The sequence below is a fragment of the Anabas testudineus genome, chromosome 8, assembly GCF_900324465.2.
Source record: "Anabas testudineus chromosome 8, fAnaTes1.2, whole genome shotgun sequence".
Lineage (NCBI taxonomy): Eukaryota > Metazoa > Chordata > Actinopteri > Anabantiformes > Anabantidae > Anabas > Anabas testudineus.
Window position 1 is genome coordinate 15,392,363 of NC_046617.1, and position 26,202 is coordinate 15,418,564.

Sequence of the window (26,202 nt, forward strand, 5' to 3'; positions counted from 1 at the left end):
TTGGACCTGGATAACCTCTTGACAGTTATTTTACCTCTGGTCACCTTGGGCGCTTCAAAGAAGCACCTGCAATTTACTGAAAAACACAAAGAATAATACAATTTCAAAAGAAAATAAAACAAATGATGAAGTATGGGGACCAAATAATATACAACAGTGTCTACCATGAACGGTATGGTCCATAGCATTTTGATATAGGTCATGTGACCCCCAAAGGTCACTGTGTTAATGAGTGTCATAGTGGACACCATCCTAAAATGCCATTTTGTTTGCTTGTTATCGTCACATTAATTACAAATTCATCCTCCCTATTGTAATTTCCTAAACGAGCGACCTTTGACTGTGTGGATACACAGATAAATGTGTTTTATTTTAGCCTGACTCATAATAAGACCTCTATGTTATCTGACTTTGAAAATGTCACTAGTCCTGTCTCAGTCCCCCCAGTTCACCTTTTAGCAAAGAGATGACAAAATAAACAATTTTCAAGAAAAAAACATAAAATAGTCTATACAGAGGTTATACAAGGCCATGTGTGGAAAAAAACAATAACAAAAACACTGCAAAGTACATCATTCAAAATGACTGCACAGTTGAATTAACACCTATATAAATAGTTTGAAGCAAAACTCAATTTAATTACTTTCATGGATGGAGGATTTATTATAGGACTGTTGTGCTAGACTGCATTATTTTTAGCTTGGTGGGAGTGTTAAATTGTATCGGGGAAGTCACATGTGCAATTAAGCCTCAAAGCTTTGTTTTATGTCTTCAAACATTGTCAGTTCACCATACGGTAACTTGAAAAATAATTTACATTTTTGTAATTTTGTAAACAGAATAGTGCTGCAATATAGAATTTATGTCTGCAAATATGTTTGTCTGTAGAAAAAGTTTTAGTTTGTTATGTTTATGCTGTCAGATCATGTCATGCCACAATTTTGCCTAACATTAACATGCTTCCCATCTAGACTCATGATTACATGTGCCTCTAGAATGTTTTATGTATTGAATGTAAGTAGGATCTGAGTCCTTTTGTTGGGGGACATTGAAGGTGACACATTTCTTCACATGCTGAAACACAATTAGTTCATAGGGGCCTCTGACATATTCGGTATTTATACCACCTTCGGTTCGCTTTTTGTCTCCATAAAGGTCCCTCACTTTATCTCTCTTTGAAATCTGTTGTTCTCTCACAGAAGGTCTGCATGCGTAGTATGCATGTCTCTCTTTTAGGGCTCCAAGCCCTTTATAAACCACACCTGGGTCACAGAGAATGTCATAGCTCTTGCATACTGGGAGACAGAAAGCAAGCTCAATCTGCATTTTAACCACTTCTTGTTTGCCTTATTTCCGTGGTGTACTATGTGGAAAGCTGTGGCTCTGGCCGTGTGTCTTCTGGTGGCTGGGGTTCAGCCCATGGAGGATCCATCATATGGAGTGAAGCTCTGTGGCCGTGAGTTCATCCGGGCAGTTATCTTCACTTGCGGAGGATCGCGATGGAGACGGTCAATCAGGAGTGCAGGTGATACTTTAGGAATAGCTTGACCATTATTGACTTTGTGATGTCTCTTATTAACATCTACTAAAGATTCATCTGGTCATTACATGTACAGTATGTTTTAACCTGGTGACTGAATCTCAACCATTCACTACTGATTTTATTTTCAGTTGCTTACCTTTCCTTTCTTTTAAAATTTTTCCAATTGAGTGTCATTTGTTCTTAACGTCAGTGATGACTTTAGATTATCATGAATGATCATGTTTAGTGTGAACGGCGAAGTTAGCCTGTTAGTGCTTACAGTATCTTACATTTTTAAAACACCCCCCTAATTTTTCTTAAAGACTTCTTTTTAGGGAGATTTATGTTACATTCTATTGTTTATCATTTGGCATTTTTGCTGATTACTCTTTCCATGCTATCATCAGTAATTCTTTTAATAAAATCAAACAAATGGAAAAGTACAAATTTACTTACAGGTATAAGAGAAAGCATGAAGATTTTATAATGAACTATTTGCCCATTTTGCTGCAGGAGATGTTTCAGAGGACCCATTCAGCCCTCGACAGGAGGAGTCCTCGGAGGGTTTGAGTCATAACTCAGTGGTAGAAAGTCTTCTCCAAATGAACAGGGATCAAAGCTTTGCATCTAGAGACAACCCAGAAGGCATGTTTAGCAGGCCGACCCGTTCTTTCATCACTGAGGAGATCCTGGAAGCACTCCGCAAAGCTGACCGCAAGGGCCGGGATGTGGTGGTGGGTCTGTCCAATGCCTGCTGCAAGTGGGGCTGCAGCAAGAGTGAAATCAGTTCCCTTTGCTGATCCACCTTTTTCTTCTGAGTGAATACATGTGCAGAAATACTGTATACAATAATACACAAAAAGACACACAGTTACACATGCATATTTCCTCTTGTTTTCAGATCTCATGAATATTAGGTCATTTTGTAGTAAGTGTCTTTCAGTTAAACAATCTGCTGTTTAATGCTTTTTTAGTATTTATGAGGTGTTTGGAAAGGGCTGCCATGGGTTCAAAATGTTTATATATTTCTGTTAACAAAATTAATTCTAGACTTTGTAATAAACAGCCTTATTCAGTGTTCAACCAACTTGTTCCATTCTTCCCAGCTACACACATTTTAATGTTAACTCAAGGGAATACAAGACTATATAAAAATTGATGACAGAGTGATAATGTTTCATCGTGTTCATTAGTAGACAGATGTTCTTTTGTATTAGTTTCATAGAAGTAGACGTGTGGATTGGGTTAAAGGTTTATAACATATCTTCTTCACACAGTTAGCAAGGCTCACTTTAATATGCCGTTTTTGCATGTTTTGCTTTTCATCCCCCACACTTCCGCAATAACATATTCTGAGACATTTTCATGGTTGGAAAAACTATTTAGTAGAAATCCTGTCAGCAAAAAATACAGTGTAGACATTAGTAATATTGTAAATAACTATTGTAGCTGGAAACAGCTGTTTTTATAAATGACTATTTAGGCTACATAAAAGTACAGAGACCTATTGTCAAAAAACATTAGTACTGTCTTCAAACAGCACATTATGTTTGTTAATGCAAGTTTATTAATTTAAAAGCATAACTCAAAATCAGAAAACAATGGTGGTAACACAGCTCAAGACATGTATCTTTTCATGAAAAACAAAGTAATTCCTGTGTGTTCAATCTTTTGACGATATGCTCTACGTATGCGTGCGTTTCATTTCACACCTCACTTCTTCTGGCCGTGTGCACACGCTTACTCACCCACACTTGCAATCTCTGCAGTTATGTAGGGGTGCTGTGGTGGCAGGCGCACCATCAAAAACACTATGTTAACAAAGACATTTGTTTTATTTTCACATGAACCAATTTTTTTCCTTACTAAAGTTTTTTTTCAAAAATGTGTTGCACTGGGTAGAATGGTCCATGCATGGGTAGGTTAAAAGTCGGAAAGGAATACAATTATACTCTGTAAGGTCTTAAACCTTAAACTGTAAAGTGCCTTGAAGTGTAACACGTGGTGTAAATTAACACAGGGGGCAGAAGTACACAAACTTAATAGTTAAGTGTGTGCTACTTTGAATTCTTTATTCACTCATTCTCTAAAATTTACTAATGCACATACGTAATATGCAAAACCACATTTGTTGTACATTTGCCACATAAACAACGTTTAGTTGAGATTAATTTAGCTCATGTTTAGAATCAGGGTGAGAACTCCCCAACTCCTCAAACCATATTCGTGATATTTAAATTAAAGTTATCCATCATCCATTTTATTTTAGAGCTAAAGTTAGGATTGGACTTAGGAGAAGTGTTTATAATTTAGAGGCAATGGCTAACGTTGAAGGTTGTACGTCAATAATAACTTTCGGAGGTAACATTACGTCAGCGAGGCACGTCACAAGCGCCAGTGGGTGTGGCTACGGAAATACTGGAAATGGGCGGAGCCAGACGGGCTGAGGTAAAGGACAATTCCACAACTTCACAACAACACCGACTTAGGAAATCGTGTTTTATATCGCTACACAATGTCCGACTGGCTTCTCAGTGTGTCTCATAACGAGGTAAATAACTTGCATTCAGTAAATGTTTCTCGTTATTTAGTTAAAGATAATTAGTTTGCCGTACTGTGAGACTACGGTTTGGATACTTTAACTTGAGTATTGACACTGTTATCGCACCTCTGTCATGTATTCGCTATATTCTGCATCATGATCAGCTACTTTATCGATAAGATAAGTGAATCTAACAGGAGTGTTTATATGGCTCAGAGACTGTCGGTATGTAATGGTTTTAGGTCGTTTTAACTGGAGAGTGAACAGGATCTTGTTTTTTCCTGGTTTCAGTCCACATGTCCTCACAGCCCGTTAGAATTTAGAGTTATAATTAAAGTTACTGTGTCCAAAAACACCATCAAAGTGTCTGCAGCTGTCACAAACTCCTATGGCTGCATTTTTATGTATGAACATGTTTGTGTTTTCAACAGGCACTAGAGGCCTGGGTCCTAATGTAATGGCCACACTAAGGGCAAGGTGGCTTCTGTCCATCTTGCTGTACAGTCTGCGACATTATTTTGCTAAAGGTAGGTTTATTAAAGACTCAACACAGTGATCATATACTGCTTCATGTACAGTTGTTATTCTGTTCTGAAATGCTGACCTGTTTACTCCATTACATTTATTTAACAGCTAGATATATAAACATATTTACAAAGCCTAAATATAATAACTTTAGTGTTATTATAAAAGAGTATGTCTAACCTTTGGTTATATAAGAATAAGATATATAGGAATATATTTTGTATCTTTCATGCTCTTTTAAACTTACAATAACGAGGGGTGGTCACAACGCAAGTGTTTACTTTGGCTGAAATGAATGACCTTACATTAAGCTTAATATGTTTTATTAATGATAACATTTGCATGCCTGTAAGTGTTTCTCATTTGTCAACTCAACTTAGATGAATATGCATTTCTCTAGTAAGGGGTGGTTTTAGTTAAGAATTACCTCAGAGTTTAATGAGCAGTATAGTTGGCATTTATACTAAAGATTAACTTGTTTTGGCAATAAAAACACCTACATGCCTTTACTGTAAGTGTGACCGTAAGTCGTATTGTATTTCTGTCTAAACTAAAGAGGAAGCTGTGACAAAGGAAGTGTGCAGTAAATTGGACAAGACTGATCAAAGTGTTCATTTCCTGTTCACAGTACTGGCAGCGTGCTTCCCTGCAACGTGTTGTGTGTAGTCTAAATTGATCACTTCTAGAAGCGTATATGGGCTTACGAGAAATGGGTGAAGGTGGCAGTCTTGTGATGAATAGAAAAAAGGTGTGTGTGTGTGTGTGTGTGTGTGTGTGTGCATGTACATGTGTTTTTGGGGATGGGCAGCATGTATGAGTGAATAGGTACTTTGTGTATTTTCCTTGTGGTTAATATCAGATGTCTAACTATTGCTTTCTAGCACTTTTTTCATCATCTTTCTGATATATTTATATGCTCTTTCTATTTATGCCTCTTTGCTATTACTGTAAGTGTATGTAATTCATCTGTCTTTGCGAATATTAATAAAAAAAAAAGGAAATCATCACAGCTTTCTATGACTTTTTAAATTTCTACCTGCAGTGTGTGACGTTTGTTTTCATTTCTTCAAACTGGATAAATATTTGGTCATTTGTTTCTGTGACTCATGATATCCTGGCAGTTTGTCACCGCGGGTCTGTACCTTTGCTTCTAGTGACTCATGGTGGAAGAATGTTGGATTAGACATTTTAGTATATGCCACCATCCAGAGATTCACTGCTGTTTTCCTCTTATATGAGACAGTAAAGAGCTGTTTGATGTGTAAATGATTTGGACAGGGCAATAGATATTTAAAAAGTACTTCAAACTGGGTTCTATATGAAGTTTTAATCCAACCCTAGCAATTATGTTGCTATTTTATTAAGAATTTCAATTCAATTCAATTCAATTTTATTTGTATAGCGCCAATTTACAACAGAAGTTATCTCAAGGCACTTTACAGTGTAAGGTTTAAGACCTTACAGAAAATATTTATACAAAAATTATAGAGAAAACCCAACAATCCCATTTGAGCAAGCTTTAGGCAACAGTGGAGAGGAAAAACTCCCTTTAGAGGAAGAAACCTCCAGCAGAACCAGGCTCATAGTGGGCGGCCATCTGCCTCGACCGGTTGGGGTGAGTGGAAAGAGAAGAGAGAAAAGAACAGCAGGCAATAAAGACAACAACAAGCATCAAGAACATTGGGCAGATGAACTGGATTCTGGAGATGTACAGCTCCAGGCCGAGGATACCTGCAGAAAAGTACAGAGAGAGGGAGACAGAGAGGAGGAAACACAACTAAAAGAGAGAGAAGACACAAAGTTAATGACATGCAATGGTGGCATTTGCATTGATACAGGAGAAAGGAGAGAGGAGAGGAGCTCAGTTTATCAGTAGAGGTCCCCCAGCAGAATAACCTATATCAGCATAACTAAGAGATGGTTCAGAGTCACCTGATCCATCTCTAACTATAAGCTTTATAAAAAAGGAAAGTTTTAAGTCTAGTCTTAAATGTAGAGACGGTGTCTGCCTCCCGAACCTGGACTGGGAGCTGGTTCCACAGGAGAGGGGCTTGGTAGCTAAAGGCTCTGCCTCCCATTCTACATTTGGAAACTCTAGGAACCACAAGTAAACCTGCAGTCTGAGAACGGAGAGTTCTGCTTGGAAGATAAGGAACTATGAGGTCTTTAAGATAAGATTAAGAACACTTCCCTAAAATGTTTAGGAGTGTTGTACTAGTGCTGGTTTTGTACCAACATAGAATCATTTATGTTTTATAATCTTCAATCTTCTTTCCCCAGGTTCTCCTGCTCCTCCCTCTGATCCTGAGTGTTTTATCCCATGTGATGAAAAAACCTGTCATGTGGACATTCACTGTACTTGGGATCCAAGGCAGGACACTCAGATCCTCACAAACTACACGCTGCACTGGGAGACGAGACATAGCGAGTAAACAAAATCACAAATATTCTGTGTCTTAATCATCTGACAGCTATAAAATAGTGATTACAAAAATGTCATTACTTGGGGAGAAGGCTTCTGATTTTGTTTTACCTCTCTTGTCTTGTTCTGTTTTCTGTCATATAGGAAGGGGTTTGTGACCAGTGAGACTAGTAGAAATGCCTCTATCCACCGTGAAGACTTCTCCAGTCATAGTGAGCTTCGTGTTTGGGTCGAGGCTATCAATCAATATGGTTCTGCCAAATCTCAGAAAGTTGTCTTCAACAACACCGAAGATATCGGTAAGTCAGCTCTTAATTAACCTGTTTCAATGTAACTATTTGTACAGACTTTTAGTTTATTTTCCTATTATTGGTTGTGAGTGCTATTTCAAAGCGTGCTTCTGTTTCTGTATTCAGTCAAGCCACCACCACCTAACATCGCCCTGAGCCACCAGGAGTCTTTAGAGATTGAGTGGAGTTCCAACTGTGATCAGCTTCATCTCTCTGTGGGACCGTGTGAACTCCAACATCGGACTGAAGCAAACCAAGTTTGGGTCCAGGTGTTTTTTTTAGTTTTATTATTGCCTCTGTTTTTCTTTTTTATCTCAAGATTACCCCCATTTTGTTGTGGAGTATGCACTGTGAGTGAAGGGACAGTGCACAAGAATTAATAAATTGATGGAAAAACAGACCATTTCTAATCTTGCAAGGAAAAGTGCATATTGTTAATTGACTAAAGGTTTGATCGGCATAGTATGCTCAAGCTCCTTCTTTCCCTTTCTTCACAGTCCGAGAGTGGGATCTTATACAGCTACACTTTGGAGAATCCCCAGCCCTGCACAGTCCATGAGTTTAAAGTTCGCTGTGCCTGTAGTACAGGCAAGACAAGTGACTGGAGTGAAATCTTGAAGAGTGAAGAACCTTGGGCACAGAAAGGTTAATCCTCTTTTATTATATGGTTCGATATTTTGCAGTGGCAAAGATCTTGGAAAAGCTGTATAAATATTTGAAGTATCTTTTAAGTAGATGTACTAAATGTGCTGAACTGTACAGTGGATAGGTAATAAAACTGATACCACACTCATATGTATATAATAAATATGACTGGAGCTCCTTAAAAAAGCCAGATATGACATGTTAATTAGGGGGCTTTAGAGATGCTGATAGGCAGACTGACAAATATGAGAGACGTAACTTTTGGCAAGAAAACTAAAATGATGAAACATGACGATATTAGCTTTCTTCACTTTCACTTTTATTTTTAAGGCGTATAGTGTATTGACACTAATTACACAAATATAAACCACAAAGCACTGTCTAATCTCAGATAATCTAAGCTCACAAACCTTTAATTTTGCGTTCCTAAAACTAAATCTAAACTAAACCGCCGAGTTACACAAACCTGCACTGGGTTCTGATTAACCACTGGTTTTCTGTCTTTCTCTTTTGCCTCCATTTAGCTCCTGGTGGACAGCTGGATATATGGAGGGACTGTGGCATATCCCCTGCAGGCTTTGATTGTGTTCTGACCTGGAAGGTAAGTAAAGAATTATCAACTATAATTACTCTCTGGTTATTATAATGACTCAGAGTCTCCTTTTTTATCTCAGCCCTCACTATCCTCTTCTTGTCTTTATACCATCCAGAAGCTTCCTAAATCTCAGACCTGCGGCCTCATTCTGGGATATGATGTCAGGCTGACTTACAACAATGGCACAGTGATGCTGATGAATGTGTCCACTGATGGACAAAGTGGCCAGTTAGTGTGTGATGGGATGAAATGCTACCTCATGTCCTCTCTCAAGGATGTATCGTCAGTCAGTGTATCAGCCTACAACGCTCGTGGTGCCACTGTGCCTGCTCATCTAGCACTGCTAGGGCCAAGTATCAGTTGTCCTGACTGTCATAAAAGTAAGGAACATTTTGTATTGGTGGCAATATTCTCAAAACATTTAACACCTAAAAGTAGCCTTTTGGTGAGACGTTAACTTCCAGACCCTGGCGTTTCTGGTTTAGGTGTAATTCACAGCGCATTTTAGAGTTAATTGTATGTTCATGTTCACAATTGTTTGACAAATCATTATTTGTACTTTAAATAATCACCAACAAACCTAAAGAATGTGTGCTACATTAAGAGTGAGCCATAATGAGAACTTCTAATTGAATCTAGTTGACTCTTATCTAATTCCTCTTCATGTTCCAGTGTATTGAAGATAAATATCTTTTGCTAAAACGAAGAGGTTTCTTTAGACAAAGTGAGTAAAAAAACGACAAAGATGATATTAGCCTCTTGGTAAGAATAGTGACAGTTTGTGAATATGATCTCGTGCTGTGATGTCTATCAGGCTTTTTAGTGTTCGTTAACAGTGAATGAGTTTAAAGGTTATAAGTTATAGTGCTATAAGTATACATGGTTTTGTCTGCTAACACACTAACAAAGCATTTGTTTTTTTGTTTTTTAAGGTAAAGAAAAAGCTCAACAAAGTATTGACGTCAAAATGAGTGTGGAGAACCTCACTGTGTCTTGGAATTTGACGTCTCAGCTCTTTAACAGCCTGAATGAAAGTGTAGTGCAATACAAGCAAGTAGGGCGTCCTCTAGGCCAAGGATTTGACTGGATCAAAGTCAATAAAAATCTAACAACAGGAATTTTTAAAGGTCTGTTTGCTTATGTTACTTTGATAGCAGTAAGATATGTAGAGATGTTACTGTAAGATGTGTTTTACTTTAAAATTGGACGTGTTGACTACTTTTCACTGTTTTACTCTGGCATGTGTCTCCATCTACAGGTCAGTTTAACAAATCCACGCCGTACAATGTGTCAGTGTTTACAGTCTCACACAACAGAGACGTCCATCACTTCTCATCACTTATTAGATATTCTCTTGAAGGAAGTAAGTATTTGTGCGTATTTCCTGGCAAGTCCTTCCTTAAGCTAATTATGATCTCTTAGCTCCCTCATATTAAATTCAATTTAAACTTTTTTTTTAACTAATCCTTTTGTTCCTTTCTTCATCGCTTTTCAGCCCCTCCCAGAGTGACATCATTTAAGGTGCTATCCATTGCTGCCACTCAGGTGACCTTGTCTTGGGAACCCATTCCTCTCTCCAAGCAAAATGGAGTAATCCGGTGCTACCAAATAGGAATCGATGGACAAAACGGTACATAATATGACAATGTGTAGAATATTACAGTTGCAAAGGAATCAGGGGAACTTATGTAGGTAGTTTTCTTAAAGAATGCATCATAGCAATGTATTTTGATATATATTACACAACCTCACAGAGCAGTTAGTGTGCTAGTAAGTATTTAAGCAGGAAAGAAGGAAAACAGAAAATGTGTTTGTTTTACTTATAAAAAATACTAGTACTAGTACTAATCAACACACCACAGCGATAGAAGAGTTTGTTTGAGCTGTCTCTGTCAGCTGTTCTCTAAACTTTAACTCAAACTGACACCGTGCAATTTTTCTCCCCTAGTTCGCAATGTGAGTCCATCTACACAGTATGATAATTACAGTTTTGATCTGAAGCCTCTGAATCCAGACCAGAACTATGAGGTGTGGATTAGAGCTGTGACCTCGGCTGGGCCTGGAGAAAATGCCATCACAAGGTTTAAAACAAAGCAGCATGAGAATGATGGTATTGAACCACATCTTGCATATTTACAGTATTCATTTTATAAATTATATTCCTCACACTGATACATGATTTATTTCATCCCATTTTTTCTCTTTTTTAGTGCAGTTAATGCAAATCCTGCTCATCATTATTTTAGTATTTGTTCTGCTTGTAATATGTTTCCTCGTTGTTTTTTTCAGGTGAGTAGTCATTTTATCATATTTCTAATATCTGTTCTCTTAACCTTGTCTCATTGCACAATTGTTTTCTTATTGTTGGTAAATATATTAAAATATATATATATATATATATATATATATATAATCTTGAGGTTTGAGCAGAGTTTGTGTGACTGAGAAGTATCTTTTTTTACCCTTTTATTTTACTCCTTAGGTTTTGTCGAGGAGAAAAGAAAGCATGTCCTTTGATGCCTCATTTTGTTTATGACAAAGTGCCAGATCCCCGCAATAGCCACATATTCAAAAACATGAAGCACCAGGTGAGGAATGATTGTAACTGACTTTTTTGTCACCTGTGACCTTGTTTGAATATCAAATTGTTGATCCTGAGTAAAGTCATTGTATTACTATTAATAAGATAAGATAAGATAAGATAATGTAGTCAAGTTATACTCTCATGCTGTGAATTACCAACGTGTTTTATCTCCTTTTAGATCAATGACTCTCTCGCTTGGCTGTGTAAACCCTCCCATGAACCAAATCCTGATATTTCGGTTTTGGAAATCGTAGAGCAGCCTGAGACTTTAAATATCCCAAAAAAGAAAACCTCCAAGCTGACTGGAATAGATATGTCAATAGTGGAAGATGGGTGTTCACAGATGGACTGTCAAGATGATCATAAAGAGGATGTTGTCACAGAGGACTGTGACAGGACAGACAACAGATATGAAAGAGAGCAATACAGTAAAATGGTTGACTCTGATGAGGAGAGGGACAAGGAGAGAGAGGACAGTGATGGTTGTTCAAATGCATCAGAGGAAGATGAGTTCACATCAGGTTATGAAAAGCACTTCATGCCCACTGCTTTGGAGATACTAGAAGTTTCATAATATTTGATAATCGGTATTCAGAACAGATGTGGTTTGTATTATTTTCATGTGCAGATAAATATGGCACACTGCTGTAGTCTTTCTCTGCAAAACCCTGAAGGGTGGACTCAGGTCAATGGAGAGATTTGTCTGCTAAAGCTAATAACCAGTCAGACATCTCTGCCTTTTCCACTGACTTTGATTATTTGCTTTTTGTTTTGTTTTGGGAATAATGTTGGACGAAATGTAATTTGTGTTGGTTTTACCATTTAATTGTTTTTTGTTACTTTTACTATTTCAATTCCAACTTTTGTACTCCCTGATTTTGTCTTTTGTTGTTCCTGGTATGAAGACATAAACGGAACATATTTTGAGATGTGAATGCATGGATAAACTGACATTATGGGCTAATATCAAGTACATTTTAATGTGATCGTAAGGCACACATTGATCCTGACTGGAGCATATATATATGAAATATATAGTATAGACATTAAAAAAATAAAATCAACCATAAAAGAAACGTTTTACTCCACTCAGGTGACACTAAATCAAGGCGTAGCCCATGGGCTTATTTTTGAGTTTTCAACTCTCAAATTATGAATGTGTACATCTGCAAAGCTGAAATGGCCACAGAAATTGACTTGAACAAAAAAGCTGTAAGAAGTTGAACCCCCTAAATGTAAATGTTAATACGAGGGGCTATTTTGAGTATTATTTCAATGTTAAAGCAAGTTATATAGCTACAGTCAGGATTTTTGTTTACATTATTGCACCTTAAACTTTATATTTTATACACAAAATGTACATTAGACCTATGCAAAAGTGTCCTATGTGATTAAATAAACAATTTTAACAAAGGTTTGGAAACAGTTCTTACTCTATGTATGTATGTAACAGCATTGCACCAACAATCACCAATCACCTTAAAATCTAATAAATACACAAATTAATGTATGTATTTGGAATTTCTTTACGTTATTGGGTATTTCACATATTTATTTGGTGTGTTTCATATGATCAGTATATCAAGATACTGACATTAACGTAATTTAGCGTTAAACAAAACATCCCATACATACTGCACACCACGCTACTTCTGTGATTCAGAAATCTGTACATTTACTGTGATGCTGTTTAATCTATTCCTTTGTTCATTTCATGCATGCCTAATTCAAGCAGTTAGTTTAGTTTGGACTTTATGATGTTGAAAATATGGGAAACAAACATGTCGCCGTAATCTCGCGTAGTTAGCGAAATGTGTGTCGAACGGAAGCCGCGATAGGTCAATTGCAATCGGCGTGCTCATTTGAACCAGAAGAACCGCTACGAACCACGGGAGAAGAGCGGCCTAGTACTGATAATTCAACTTTCAAGTCAATATTGTACGTATAGTTTTAGTTTGTTTGTCCTTTAACTAAATATTTTAGACTTATATTACATCGATCAGACCGCCTCATTTGGGTAAGGTGTTTTTATTAAGCTAAATCAAGCGTTAGCGTTATGTAGCATTAGCCTGGCTAGTATCATTAGCTTCGTCAGTCTAACAGTAACGTTAGCTAACTCACGGCAGCTTACCGCTAGCGGCTAACACCAGCTTGCAAAACGTGTTCGCCAAGTTTGCACCTATTATTGCATATCGACGTTCTGTTACTCGTGATGCCTTACATGGCAACACAAATGTTAGTTATCTGCAAAAGGATGATTTGGTACAGAGCTTTTTTTTTTGATAGCCGATGGCTGTATTTGCCTATTTTCATAACGGGCACATTGTGAATCCTCAGCCGGGAACTACCCTGTCGACCAGGCCTGAGCAAGAAAGGCAACTTTTACAGCACCTGGTCGATGTGTATGGATCTCACAATAAACCTGATCCAAGTTGATCGACAAGAGGCGTCATTATGGGACTAAACTAACGTTAATGCGTGAAGTTAAATGCGACTAATATAAGGTAACATTGACCATTAGCTTGAGGCCGGACACGGCAGTCCTGCCACATAGCTGACTTAATAACAACTTCACTCAATTTCTGAGCTACACCATGTGAGGGCGGCCTCCCTGGTTAGTTAACGGTGCGAATATCGGGCCCATATGGTGTACAAGATATATTGTAATTTGACCGAGAAATACTGAAACACAAGACATTTCCGTAACTAAGTCCGACGGGCCCGGCGGTAATGGGGGTGGGGATGGGATTAACTTGGAGCGGTTAAGCCGGGTCACAGAGATTTTAGCTGGTCGTTTTGTCTAATGTCCTCGTTTTTTGTGCCGCAAACCGATTTTTAATTACAATTGTAGGTGTTTGCATGGAGGGACTGTGTGGCCAACAGCTGCACTCTGCTTATTTTAGCTCTAAGACGACCTTAACTAGCTCTGGTAGTTCCTTCTCCACCTTGAACTCAGACCATGTGCACCCTTAACTTCTCCCCTACACCCCTTCGGTTTAATTATTCTCAATCGATTGATACTTAGGGTTGACTAATTAATAATTAATGGTAGCTGATGTGAAGAGATTTTCAAATTATTAACTAGGGTTCATTTTACTACAAAAGACCGTTGAAAGAAGGCTTAGCACATTGTTAACACAGATGAGTTTTAATTAGGTGATACAAAGTAGGGTGAAATTGTGGAAAATGGGCCTTTGTAGAGGCTCTGCAGATTAATCTGTGTTGTATTAGAAATCTTTACAATATAAGAGCATAGCAGAGTCTGCTGTGTGCCGGTCTAACTTTACATTGTGCTCTATAACTTTTATTGCTTTCCTTCATAAATGTGCATGTGGCCTTTGGAGATGATGCATCAGGAACTTCTGACTGTCACTGATGGTTTTAGTATTCATACTGTCTGATCCAGAGACCACTTGCTACATTTTTTCAGCATTAGCAAACTACCAAATGATTCATGTAAGCGATTAGAATACACTGGAACACTGGAAAACCTAATTTTAATATGTGAATTTATTTGTTTTCCAGGATGGAGTGGCAGCCAGATGAGCAGGGACTCCAGCAGGTCCTCCAACTGCTCAAAGATTCACAATCGCCCAACACAGTCACACAGAGAGCTGTCCAACAAGTATCCTACTACAATGTGCTATTGGGATGTATTAGTAAAGCAGTTTAATGACAGTTTAAGTACTGTTGCTCAGAGTTTTACACTGTTACCATGTTAATTAGTTATTACCATAGCTATATTATCAGGTTGCATGTTAAAGAGTTCTCTACATGTTTAGCATTTTTTTTTGTAGCTCTTCAGAGTGCCGTGGGTGGACATTTGTTCATGTGCTGGTACCGAGCTCTGATATCTGACACTTCTGACACAGTCAGCTGCAAACTGTAAAATTGTGAGACACATTACTTGGCAGAGACATTAAAGGTTGGCTACTTAATTTGGATGTTCAAAGTGAAATGAACCTTAACCACCATGATAGAAACTTGAACAACTCAACCAGTTTCCTGACTTCAACAATTATCTTATCTTTGTTCTCACACGACTCAGAACTGAAGGTAAGCTGCCAGATGTATCTCACCCCTCAGTCATATCAGACATTTCAAGAACTGAACTGAACCAGACATTCATTTTGTTATTTGATATTCATAATAGATAAATTGTGCATGAATGTGCCATTATTCACTGTAATTATTTTATTGGCATGCACCATTTTCTTCCATCTGTATCAGCTAATAGTTTAAGTTTAGGTGTTGGAACTCTTTTGTCATTTTATTTTAGATGAGCCAACTCGATCTCTCAGCGGTCTGATATTGAAGAACAACGTCAAGGCCCACTACCAGAACTTCCCCCAAGCTGTTGCTGACTTTGTGAAGCAGGAATGTCTCAACAACATCGGTGACCCCTCACCACTCATCCGTGCCACCATTGGTGAGTTTGTTTATTTTCACATTATATGAATGTTCTGTGTCACTAGTTGTTTTATGGACTAGCTTTTATCACCCGTAAACCATGGGTTTTTGCCTTCCCAACTTCTGCACATAACGATCCACTGGATGTGAACAAATTTCATATCACCTCTACCACTTCTTGCTCGTCCGTGTGAGGATGTTAATGCTTTCAAGGTACATGCTAGCTAATTTGTTAGCAAACTGGGTGTAAAGAACCTGCACTTTCTTCAACGTTTTGATGTTTTCCCAAACAGCCGTTAGTTTTTACCTGCAATTCAGTTGGCCGAGCGATCCATAGAGCCATAGACTTCATGAGGGTTAAAGTTGCCTATGCAGGCTGTAGGAACTTTTTACAGATATAAAATCTCTAAGCATTCAAAGTAGACTAAAATCTGACCTTGGTTGTAGCTGGAGGTGTCCTGGATGGGAAAAGACAAATCTTTTCATTATGCTCTAAAGAAAAATTTGTTTGTGGGCTGCAGCGGGATTTTTGTTGCAGTACCATAAGTGACCACTAGGAAACTTGGCTGAAGGGCTTAAAGGCTGTGTCCTATCCAGCTCTCTTAATATGTCCATGGTCTGTCTAGTTCTGCCTGGATTCCCACAGTGTCTTGCAAAGCAATTGCCTTGTGGTTCATTGAAAATGTATGGGATTGAACTTCATGTTGCACAGCACTTAGTGGGTCTTCAGTGTTACCCTCTGGAGATGATGCATAAAAACATCTGAATACCCATGAAGGTATTTGTATTCATACTGTCTGATCCAGAGCTACTTCTCATGGTCCTATCAATTATAAATCACTGATCCAAAGTTATCATCAGTACCTCTCTTTCTCCTCTAGGCATCCTGATCACTACTATTGCCTCTAAGGGAGAGCTGCAGACATGGCCTGAGCTATTGCCCCAGCTCTGCAACTTGCTCAACTCGGAGGACTACAACACGTGCGAGGTTTGCACTTACCCCAGCCTGCCCTTACTGTTATTTTATTTTATTCAGCTTTAAAAAGCAGAGCACTACACACCCAGACATGTGACTGTTGGCCTGCTTCAGTTGCAGGCGTAGTTATGCTGTGAATTACTAGGGTCACCATAGTTGCCAGTTGGCAGAGAGAATCATTAAGTGTGTGCTGCGTAAAGAGTCCAGCCTTTAGTCTTAAGCAGTCCCTGTCAGTCATTCTCAAAGACTTTTTTGCAGCACGTTTGACATTTTCGGCTGACATCTGTGACAGATGAAGTAACAACCGTGCAAGATCTACCGTAACTACATCTTTATCTGAAGTGGGCTTTGTTATAGTTATTTTACTTCTATTGTCCTTTTTGAAGAGATGAGGTCAAAATAAAAATGTTTAAACGATTAAGTTTTATTGTAGTCTGAGAACCACTGGAATCCTCAGTAAATTCTTAAATTAACATTTTATTAGCTCTTTTTTGAAAATGGCTGTCAAGAAAAACATTGGCTGAGAAAATGATCCTTAAATAATGAGCTCCAAAGCGATGTGTCTACAGTGCATTCAGTTCCTGAACTTCTGTTTTATTTTCTGATGCAGTCTCATTCTCTCCTCTGTGTCCCTGTATGTTTGCGTTTGATTTGACAGCCTCTCTGTGTATGTCCGTGTCTCAGGGCTCGTTTGGAGCACTGCAGAAAATCTGCGAAGACTCCTCGGAGCTGCTGGACAGTGACGCTCTGAACAGACCCCTCAACATTATGATACCAAAATTCCTTCAGTTCTTCAAACACTGCAGCCCCAAGATTAGGTACTGGAGGGAGCAGGAGTCTTTTTGATTGTCTGTCATTAGAATCTGGGTGTGATGCACACTAACATCTGACCTGACAATGAAGGTGTTTGTATTCATACTGTCTGATCCAGATACTCTGATCTCTTTACCCCTCACACTGACATCACTTGCTCATTTACCATATTTTATAATTATTTTTCGGCCAAGATGTATGACATTTGTCAGTAGTGATACATTTTTTACATCTCTTTGCAGCAGAGATGTTTTAAAGTGACGTTCTTGTTTGATCTCATGATGGCATGGTTGCCCTTGCCTATGCTTTAGAGTTTTAAGTATAATTTAACAATTCCATATACAATACAAACACAAATCACATACCTTTTTAATCCTTTTAGTACAACACAATGGCTTCAAGCCAACTGTTGCTGTTTATCTGAGACATATTAACTCAAACACTCTTCCTTCATTAATCCAGCTCTCTGACTCAGCTGCTGTCATTCTTACATGTCTACCTCCTGTTGTCCATGCAGGTCCCATGCCATAGCCTGTGTGAATCAGTTCATCATTGGCAGAGCTCAGGCTCTAATGGACAACATTGACACCTTTATAGAGGTGAGTTATCTGTACAAATACTGCAGTAAATCAGACTGTTTGAATAGCCTGCTGGAAATTAATGGTCTTATTTCATCCTTACTCTACTAGAGCCTGTTTGCGCTGGCAGCAGATGAGGACTCTGAGGTTCGAAAGAACGTATGCCGAGCGCTGGTCATGTTACTGGAGGTCCGCATCGACCGCCTCATCCCACACATGCACAGCATCATCCAGGTAAGTTTCAGACAATGGTCCAATCAGCTGTGAAACTATCTGCATCTGGACATGATGAAAAACCCAGCTCATTGATTTACAATGATACCTATAGTTCCTATACTTTCTGATCCAGATTTTCTGTGTCTCTGTTTAAAACGATTGCATAATAGTGGTATTTTAGTGGACTTTCTGATGAGTCTCAAACAAACACTCTTTCCCCGCAGTACATGCTGCAGCGCACCCAGGACCCTGATGAGAATGTGGCGCTTGAGGCCTGCGAGTTTTGGCTGACTCTAGCAGAGCAACCAATTTGTAAAGAGATGCTCTCTGGACACCTTGTGCAGTGAGTAGCACTTTAACTATTAAGTGTTACAGCTTCTGTTGGGTTCAATAAACATCTTGGTTAATTAAACAGAACTAACACTTTCTCATCATATTGGGATGTTTGTTTGCTGGTAGAATTGAAGTCTGTTTTTATTTCCTCCCTCCTTTTCATACAGATTGACACCCATCTTGGTGAATGGGATGAAATACTCGGAGATAGACATCATATTGTTAAAGGTGAGATTTCTTTATGTTGTGCTGCTATAGTTAATTCTCACATACAAATCTACCCTTATACACACTGTAGAGGTCTGTCCCCTGTGCCACAAATAAGTCCAGGCTTCACATCCAAAACAGTGACTACACAGACTGCATCGAGTGTTACATCTCATAATACAGGAGGAAGAGGAGACCTGTGTTGCTAAATATATAGAACAAATTGTGTTTGTCTGCTCAGGGTGATGTGGAGGAGGATGAAGCCGTACCAGATAGTGATCAGGACATCAAGCCCCGTTTCCACAAGTCGCGCACTGTCACCTTGCAGCATGAAGGAGGAGAGGGTGAGGATGAGGAGGACATTGAAGATGATGACGACGATGATGACGACACATTGTCTGACTGGAACTTACGTAAGTAGTGGATTTTGTGTCATTTGCATATATTCTCCACTCTTCCACTAAAAATTTAAGTTAACTAAGAACGGTAAAACATGTCTGCTGTCATGTCACCTGTAAAACTTCTTTTCTTTCTGATGTAGGAAAGTGTTCAGCTGCAGCCCTGGATGTGCTGGCCAATGTGTTTCGTGATGAGCTGCTGCCCCACCTCCTACCACTCCTGAAAGGCCTGCTCTTCCATCCAGACTGGGTCATCAAGGAGTCTGGCATCCTGGTGCTGGGGGCCATAGCTGAGGGTAAGACTTACTCACAGAAGCTACTGATTTGTTATTGGACGTTTTACAATTTAGCAGCCATCTGTTCCTTTAGTAACGAGTACAAACAAATTAGTGCCATGTGTCCACACATTTTGATAAAGATGCAAGCGCACTCCTAAAAGCGTAATTATATTCACACAGTGTTATACCTTATGAAATTCTTAAGCTTTAGTCTTGTCATTTGTGCATTCCTCTATGTCTTAGGCTGCATGCAGGGCATGGTGCCCTACCTGCCAGAGCTGATCCCCCACCTAATCCAGTGTCTGTGTGACAAGAAGGCCTTGGTGCGCTCCATTGCCTGTTGGACACTGAGTCGCTATGCACATTGGGTGGTCTCCCAGCCCCCCGACTCCTACCTCAAGCCACTTATGACAGAGCTTCTGAAACGAATCCTGGACGGCAACAAGAGGGTGCAGGAGGCTGCCTGCAGGTGGGCAGCTTCACACTTTCACACTCACTCCTCTTCTTCATGTGTGGATATGATGACAATCCCAGCTCATTGATGCAACAATGATACACTTTGTTCCCATATTTTTTTCTGATCCACATCCAATATTTATTATTGATATTGCTGGAAGAACTAGCTGTATCAATTAAATATTAATGTGACCTTCATCTTTGTTTTCTCTCAGTGCTTTTGCCACTCTGGAGGAGGAGGCTTGCACAGAGCTGGTGCCCTACCTGAGCTTTATCCTGGACACGTTGGTCTTTGCTTTTGGGAAGTACCAGCACAAGAATCTCCTTATTCTCTACGATGCCATAGGGACTCTGGCAGACTCAGTGGGTCACCACCTCAATCAGCCTGTAAGTTTGTTCGCAAATACATGCAGCTACATGCAAAGTCGCAGTCCGAAATGTCTTGAAAATGATTTGAAATGTCCTCTACTTATTGTAAATATGGACTTTTCTTATCTAACTTGTGCTTTGTTTAAAACTCTAAAGAGTTTGAAGTACAGGAAAGTAAATTCAGTAAATTCAAATTTTATATTGTTTGTCAGGAGTACATTCAGAAATTGATGCCTCCCCTTATCGCCAAATGGAATGAGCTGAAGGACGAAGATAAAGATCTTTTCCCACTTCTAGAGGTAAAGAGTTTTTTTGAGTTGTTTTTAATTTGCAAAACTTTCTGGTTGTTAACCATCTCTGTTGACAAAAAAAGTTAGTTTTTTTTAACTGCTTTCATGTTACTTATTGGGCAAATTCTACATGTCTTTCTTACAAGTAATCTGTGTATTTCTTACAGTGTCTGTCATCAGTAGCCACTGCCCTGCAGAGCGGGTTTCTGCCTTACTGTGAGCCTGTATATCAACGCTGTGTCACACTAGTTCAGAAGACATTAGCTCAGGCCATGGTGAGAACACAGGCGCACAAAATACATTTTGTGTATCTAGTGACTTTTTTTTTCCAGTGGAGACATTAAAATGTGTCTGTCCTGTTTATACAGATGTACAACCAGCATCCAGACCAGTATGAGGCTCCTGACAAGGATTTTATGATTGTAGCCTTGGATCTATTGAGTGGCTTAGCTGAGGGTTTGGGGGGCCATGTGGAACAGCTTGTTGCCCGCTCCAACATCATGACCCTGCTTTTCCAGTGCATGCAGGTATAGTGTGAAGTTTGATTTTTCTTTATTCTTATAATATTACAAACATACTGTATAACTGTATTTAGTCTACAACACTAACATCTCTGGTTGTGTTGCAGGATACTATGCCTGAAGTTAGACAAAGCTCCTTTGCACTGCTAGGTGACCTAACCAAGGCATGCTTCCTCCATGTGAAGCCCTGCATTGGTGAGTGTGCTCCACTGAAATACTAATAGTCATTTAAAGGACTATTACAGTTATGAGGTTGAATTAGAGTAATTTGTCAGTAATTGTTTTGTAACAAGTGTGTTTTCCTGTTGTCCATCCAGCTGAGTTCATGCCCATCCTGGGGCTCAACCTGAACCCAGAGTTTATCTCTGTGTGTAACAATGCTACTTGGGCCATTGGAGAGATCTCCATGCAAATGGGTAAGAGCAGCCTACAGTGGCTTTAATGTATAGTTGACTTTACTGAAATCGAATTGAATTCAAAATAAAAAATAGTGTACACATCCACATTGTTCTGTTTTCCTCAGTGTTTAGAATTTGTTTGTCTCCCTAGGTGCAGAGATGCAGCCTTATGTGGGTGTGGTCCTACCAAACCTGGTCGAGATCATCAACAGACCCAACACACCCAAGACTCTGCTGGAAAATACAGGTAGGCACCCAGTTGCACATGCGTTGTACAAGTTAAGTTGAGTTTGAATGGTGGCATCTGGGACTCAAGATTAATTAGTTTCCTTTGATCTCCCTGTGTGCAGCTATTACAATTGGAAGACTGGGTTACGTCTGTCCCCAGGAAGTGGCACCACAGCTGCAGCATTTCATTAGACCATGGTATTCATCTTCTTTATTTTCTCATAAATTCGCTATAGACCCTATGTCTCACTCACTGTTGAAATTTTAGAATCTTATTTTGTTTATAAGAGAAAAGAACAAAGGGTAGATGGGGAAGATTTTAATTTTAGACTATAAGGCCTGTAGAGGCTTAATAAATCAAATAATACCATATCTCCTGCTTTCCAGGTGCACATCACTGAGGAATATCAGAGACAATGAGGAGAAGGACTCGGCCTTCCGGGGAATCTGCGTCATGATCGGTGTCAACCCTGCAGGAGTGGTACAGGTGAGATACTTTACTCATGTTGACTACAGTTGGTGCAAAGATAACTCTACCTTAGTGTGTAATGAAGTAACAAGTCGTCTCTGTCCAGGACTTCATTTTCTTCTGTGACGCTGTGGCCTCCTGGGTCAACCCCAAAAATGACCTGAGAGACATGTTTTATAAGGTAAGTGCTTCATCACTTATACTTGACAGATGCATGTTGTCAATTAACTATACTTATCTTATCAGGCTGGTGTCTGTGAATAAAATGTCCTCTGCCCGTAGTGCTGGCTCACCACAATCTGTGATGATCGCTTATTAGACATTCGAAATCTGATTTCATGGTGCGGATGAACTTTTTGGTCTGAGAAGTGTGGTTGAGCCTACCAGTACAGGAAGGAGAGCAGATGTTCCTGAACAAGATAGCTTAAGTGGTGAATTTGCATCACTTATTCAAGTTAATCAATTAAAAAGAATGGTTGGATGTGAATTATTTATCAGTTAAAATCCCAGGTAAAAAGGGGTGATTGTCTAACCATAGCTTACTAAACATGAGTAGCTGCAGCTGGTCTTCACATGCTGACGCTGTGAGAACTATGCTTTATTGCAGTATGAAAGTAGTGAACTGTTTTGTTGCATACTAAATGTCAATAATTGGTTTTTACCTTTTGTAATATTGAATATTGATTGTTTTCAAAGGTGCTACTTAAATATAGTTGGATGACTATATTTCTGTTTTGTTTCTTCTTGAAGATCCTACATGGCTTCAAGGACCAGGTCGGGGAGGAGAACTGGCAGCAGTTCTCTGAGCAGTTCCCTCCTCTGTTGAAGGAGCGCCTGTCGGCCTGCTACGGTGTCTAACCCAACCTCCCTCTGGTCCACACAGGACACCGACCTGATAGGTTTGTTCCGCATACGTCTCTTTGTCACAAACATGCATCCTAATCGGACCTGCTTCTGGAAAAGATGAGACACCCAGCTCATTGATACACAATGATAGTTTTTGTTCCCAAATGATGTTTCTGATCCAGAATCAAGCTCTACTACATATTGCTGACCACTGAACCATTTTTTTCTCTGTATTTATTATTGTTCTTATATATTTTAATCACTTTCCCCTTTCTTTTTTGCAGGCTAACGTAGGGGAGGGTTACTGGGGAACTCATTGCACTGCCCAGATCACAGGGGAGGAAACAAGCTGGAGGGAGTCCTTGAACCTCCACTCAGCGGATGGACCCTTTTTCCCCCCGCGCCCTGTGTGTCTCTGAGGGAGGGTGGGAGGAGGGTGGTGGGTGTGGGAGGGTAAACTGGGGATTTACATATACCTCTCAGATTAAACGCCTCAAATCCTAAATCCAACACAGTCAAAAGTGACTTTCGACAACAGCACCGCAGGGATCCTAGGTAGGTGAGGGCAAAACAGGGGCTGGCTTTAACCTCCCCCTCCTCAATTTGATTATTCTCTTAAGATAGAAGACGGCTGGGAGGGGAGGGGGGTGGCAGATAGGTACATAACGAGGAATTATCTGAACCAGCATAGGGTGCCACAGTCCCAAATACCACAATGCACGTAGTCAGTAGTAAGACTCACATGTAGATGTATTTAAACCGGCTCGTGCCAGAGGCTAAAGATAAAAACATGCTTTTACTATGTAACAATGCAGGAAATGTGCACAACGTTTTTGCACCTTTTACGGCAAAATTGCATAAACCATTTGGTGTGCATATATACAAGGGTCTTATTCTCTTTTCACATGTACATTTAGCTGAATTTAATTTCCTTCTCTTCCCTTGGTTGCTCAGTTCCTCTTAAATCATAGATTTCTTTGTTATTCTCCCTCTTTTGAGGCAAAATAAGATGCAGTAGTTCTGTCTAAGGTTTTACCACCGCAGAACAAAGTTATTGCATGGCATATGATCACCTCTTAAGTGACGCATGTTTGAGTGAATGTCTTGTCTTTTGCTCACATTAACTGTCAATAATATGGGGAGGCTGCCATAATTTGAAGCTGTCAGGTGCTTAGTTCTTTTGTCCTCCTTTTCATACCTATCATCTAATCAGTGCCCCTATAGTTCAGTCAACCAACTATAGGCCAATTATTACAGGAATCGGCTCATGTCTGATTGTTTGGAGAATCACTTGCTGCAACAAAGTTGACATACTGTAGGCAAAGCTGAGAATCCTTATTGCTGCTGCTTCGTCTTTAGAGTATCTACAAAACAGACTTAATGAGAGAGATGAGAATGAATTGGTTCATACTGATTTAAATGCACTTTCTTTTGTAAGAAATTTACAATTTCACATGTAAGGCATACAGTAATAATATACTGATCTTGAGATAGTTTTTTTTTGTTTTTTTTTAAGTGATTTTAGGATTGTTAATGGCTTGCTAAAGTAAGCATAATGATAATGTTAAGCAATGGTTAAATGACTAGGTAAGACTTGAGGCTTCTTAACATAGTTTTATAATGTAGCTTCTTCTACAGTGGATTGAGTAGGATTTAAGAGGGAGACATCTTAAGTACAGTATGTTTTCGATCTATATCCCAGTACACCTCTTAATTCATGTTTGAGGAGGTCTCCATATTTCTCTTCATTTTGTTAAATGATGGCTGTCTGAGCCATTAGGGCTTCTCCTTGTCATGAACATTGCATGCTTTTCCACGAGTCTTGCTCCTTTTTGTTTTATACCCGGTCCCTTTAGAGGGACCTAACTTTATAAGAGCTTTGTCAATGGCAACGCAACTCACTGCTGGGCTAATAAGGTACTCCTCCAGCTTATGATCAAACTAGTGATTGTGTTTGCCATATATTCACCCGTTAATACTGTGTAGGATATGCCTGGGAATACACTGACTCAGAGTCCTAATAGTTGTCCCTTGACACTGGTTAGCTTATGTGAGCGTGGTGGTCTTGATACAGCTTTATCTTTTAGACATTATCCATAGTGGACAGTTGTAATGGATGTGTGTATGGCTGTTTGCCTGTTGGTGTTTTACTATGAAGATATGTCCGTGAGTACTGCTTAGATGTAACTTTGCACCAGCCCTACTCTACAGTTATGTCCAGGGCGTAGTTTGATTGTCAATTTGAATGACAAAGGTTTTCTAAGCCCCTCTATAACATCTATTCCTGCCTGATTTAACGAAAAATTGACTCACATCTACGGATTGCATGTTACAATAAGCAATAATATGTGATTTCCTCATCAAATGTGACATGCATTATAAATTTGAGCACAAATGTTGCCAATATTGATACTTTTATTGTGCTCAGACGCTCAATGGCATCCCCTGCAGAAGTGTTGCAATACGAGGTGGCCATTCATGGATTTGCAGGCAGGACAGGTGTTGGTGCAACATCTGCATTAATCAGGAGTATGTTTCAGAGAGCTGTCACTCCTGTGCCATGAAAGAATTGGGGAAACAATCAAGGCATTGCCACTCCTTGCAATGTTGTGATACACTAAGCTATATAAAGAAGTACATTTAAATGCAAGTTGTCCACAATTTTTTTTTATTCATGTAACGGTTTTGTTTTTATTTATTTTTATTTGTTTTTATTTTGTTATTTTTGTGCTCAATGCACAAATTTTTTTGGACTTTAAAAGTTTTTTTTTTCCTTTTTTTTGTTTTTATTCTTTTTATTTAAAGAATGATTTGTTTTCGTTGTTTTATAGCGGACCATTTGATTACGTCAAATCTGATGTTGCAGTTGGACTGAAGGGAGAGTCGGTGCTTGGTGCATACCTTAGGGAAGAATGCGGAAAACTAATTCAAAACTTTGTTTCAATCTGATATCAAGGCTGGCTAATGAATTTGATGTAGTACCTTTTTTGCTGAACTGTGGTGCAGGTGGAATGTTATCTGGTGTATCCCTTTTTATTTAATTTTTGTGAATAGGGGAAAATAAAAGTTTTTCTATAAAACTTTGAGTTGCCTGATCTTTGATTTATTTTTCTCTTTAGTGTCATGATCTCAGACTTAAATCTGAATTGGATTTAAACAACACTTTCACTTGCATTAATTTTGATTAGAATGACATGGTTTACTTGTAAGTATGTTAGTTACATCAAATGTACCAGGTGCCACTGTCACAGACTCCAAGCCTGATTTTTGTGCTACATAAATGTACTACGG

The 26,202-nt window shown here is 39.1% G+C and overlaps 3 protein-coding genes and 2 non-coding genes across 7 annotated transcripts; all 5 read left to right on the forward strand.

The window, feature by feature from the left end:
• Positions 1-178: 178 nt before the first annotated feature.
• LOC113160146 (relaxin-3-like) lies at positions 179-2,665 on the forward strand. Its single transcript, XM_026357223.1, has 2 exons — positions 179-1,525; positions 2,036-2,665. The coding sequence occupies exons 1-2, from the start codon at positions 1,366-1,368 to the stop codon at positions 2,320-2,322; spliced, it is 447 nt and encodes a 148-aa protein (XP_026213008.1). The 5' UTR covers positions 179-1,365; the 3' UTR covers positions 2,323-2,665.
• Positions 2,666-3,961: 1,296 nt separating this feature from the next.
• il12rb2l (interleukin 12 receptor, beta 2a, like) lies at positions 3,962-12,539 on the forward strand. Its single transcript, XM_026360310.1, has 15 exons — positions 3,962-4,073; positions 4,496-4,591; positions 6,870-7,017; positions 7,156-7,310; positions 7,428-7,570; positions 7,799-7,946; positions 8,471-8,547; positions 8,657-8,921; positions 9,474-9,668; positions 9,800-9,904; positions 10,037-10,171; positions 10,490-10,651; positions 10,752-10,830; positions 11,024-11,129; positions 11,304-12,539. Exons 2-15 carry the CDS (start codon positions 4,522-4,524, stop codon positions 11,697-11,699), a joined length of 2,184 nt encoding a protein of 727 aa, XP_026216095.1. The 5' UTR covers positions 3,962-4,073; positions 4,496-4,521; the 3' UTR covers positions 11,700-12,539.
• Positions 12,540-12,988: 449 nt separating this feature from the next.
• LOC113159230 (transportin-2) lies at positions 12,989-25,997 on the forward strand. Of its 3 annotated transcripts, none has more exons than XM_026355832.1 (25): positions 12,989-13,142; positions 14,651-14,750; positions 15,106-15,181; positions 15,405-15,554; positions 16,417-16,523; positions 17,196-17,329; positions 17,842-17,923; positions 18,014-18,136; positions 18,343-18,461; positions 18,619-18,679; positions 18,900-19,071; positions 19,200-19,352; positions 19,578-19,803; positions 20,006-20,177; positions 20,372-20,458; positions 20,617-20,724; positions 20,818-20,976; positions 21,078-21,165; positions 21,288-21,386; positions 21,520-21,615; positions 21,719-21,794; positions 21,984-22,083; positions 22,172-22,246; positions 22,816-22,964; positions 23,196-25,997. In XM_026355832.1, the coding sequence occupies exons 2-24, from the start codon at positions 14,652-14,654 to the stop codon at positions 22,921-22,923; spliced, it is 2,670 nt and encodes an 889-aa protein (XP_026211617.1). In that variant the 5' UTR covers positions 12,989-13,142; position 14,651; the 3' UTR covers positions 22,924-22,964; positions 23,196-25,997. The 3 variants fall into 3 exon arrangements, with proteins under 3 accessions (XP_026211617.1, XP_026211610.1, XP_026211625.1); XM_026355825.1 differs by having other exon boundaries at positions 12,989-13,063; XM_026355840.1 differs by lacking the exon at positions 12,989-13,142 and adding an exon at positions 13,389-13,629.
• LOC113163952 lies at positions 14,464-14,531 on the forward strand. The gene has a single exon (XR_003298956.1). It is a non-coding gene; the product is annotated as a small nucleolar RNA SNORD41 (small nucleolar RNA).
• LOC113163958 lies at positions 17,375-17,442 on the forward strand. Its single transcript, XR_003298957.1, has one exon. It is a non-coding gene; the product is annotated as a small nucleolar RNA SNORD41 (small nucleolar RNA).
• Positions 25,998-26,202: the final 205 nt, after the last annotated feature.

Excerpts from the sequence above, each read along its gene's own strand:
- il12rb2l (XM_026360310.1), top strand. The coding sequence starts at position 4,522 with ATGGCCACACTAAGGGCAAGGTGGCTTCTGTCCATCTTGCTGTACAGT. Across the intron at positions 4,592-6,869 it reads GCGACATTATTTTGCTAAAG|GTTCTCCTGCTCCTCCCTCT; the intron begins GTAGGTTTATTA and ends TTCTTTCCCCAG. Across the intron at positions 8,922-9,473 it reads TTGTCCTGACTGTCATAAAA|GTAAAGAAAAAGCTCAACAA; the intron begins GTAAGGAACATT and ends TTGTTTTTTAAG.
- LOC113160146 (XM_026357223.1), top strand. The coding sequence starts at position 1,366 with ATGTGGAAAGCTGTGGCTCTGGCCGTGTGTCTTCTGGTGGCTGGGGTT. Across the intron at positions 1,526-2,035 it reads ACGGTCAATCAGGAGTGCAG|GAGATGTTTCAGAGGACCCA; the intron begins GTGATACTTTAG and ends ATTTTGCTGCAG.
- LOC113159230 (XM_026355832.1), top strand. The coding sequence starts at position 14,652 with ATGGAGTGGCAGCCAGATGAGCAGGGACTCCAGCAGGTCCTCCAACTG. Across the intron at positions 17,924-18,013 it reads ACATTGACACCTTTATAGAG|AGCCTGTTTGCGCTGGCAGC; the intron begins GTGAGTTATCTG and ends TTACTCTACTAG. Across the intron at positions 18,137-18,342 it reads ACATGCACAGCATCATCCAG|TACATGCTGCAGCGCACCCA; the intron begins GTAAGTTTCAGA and ends CTTTCCCCGCAG.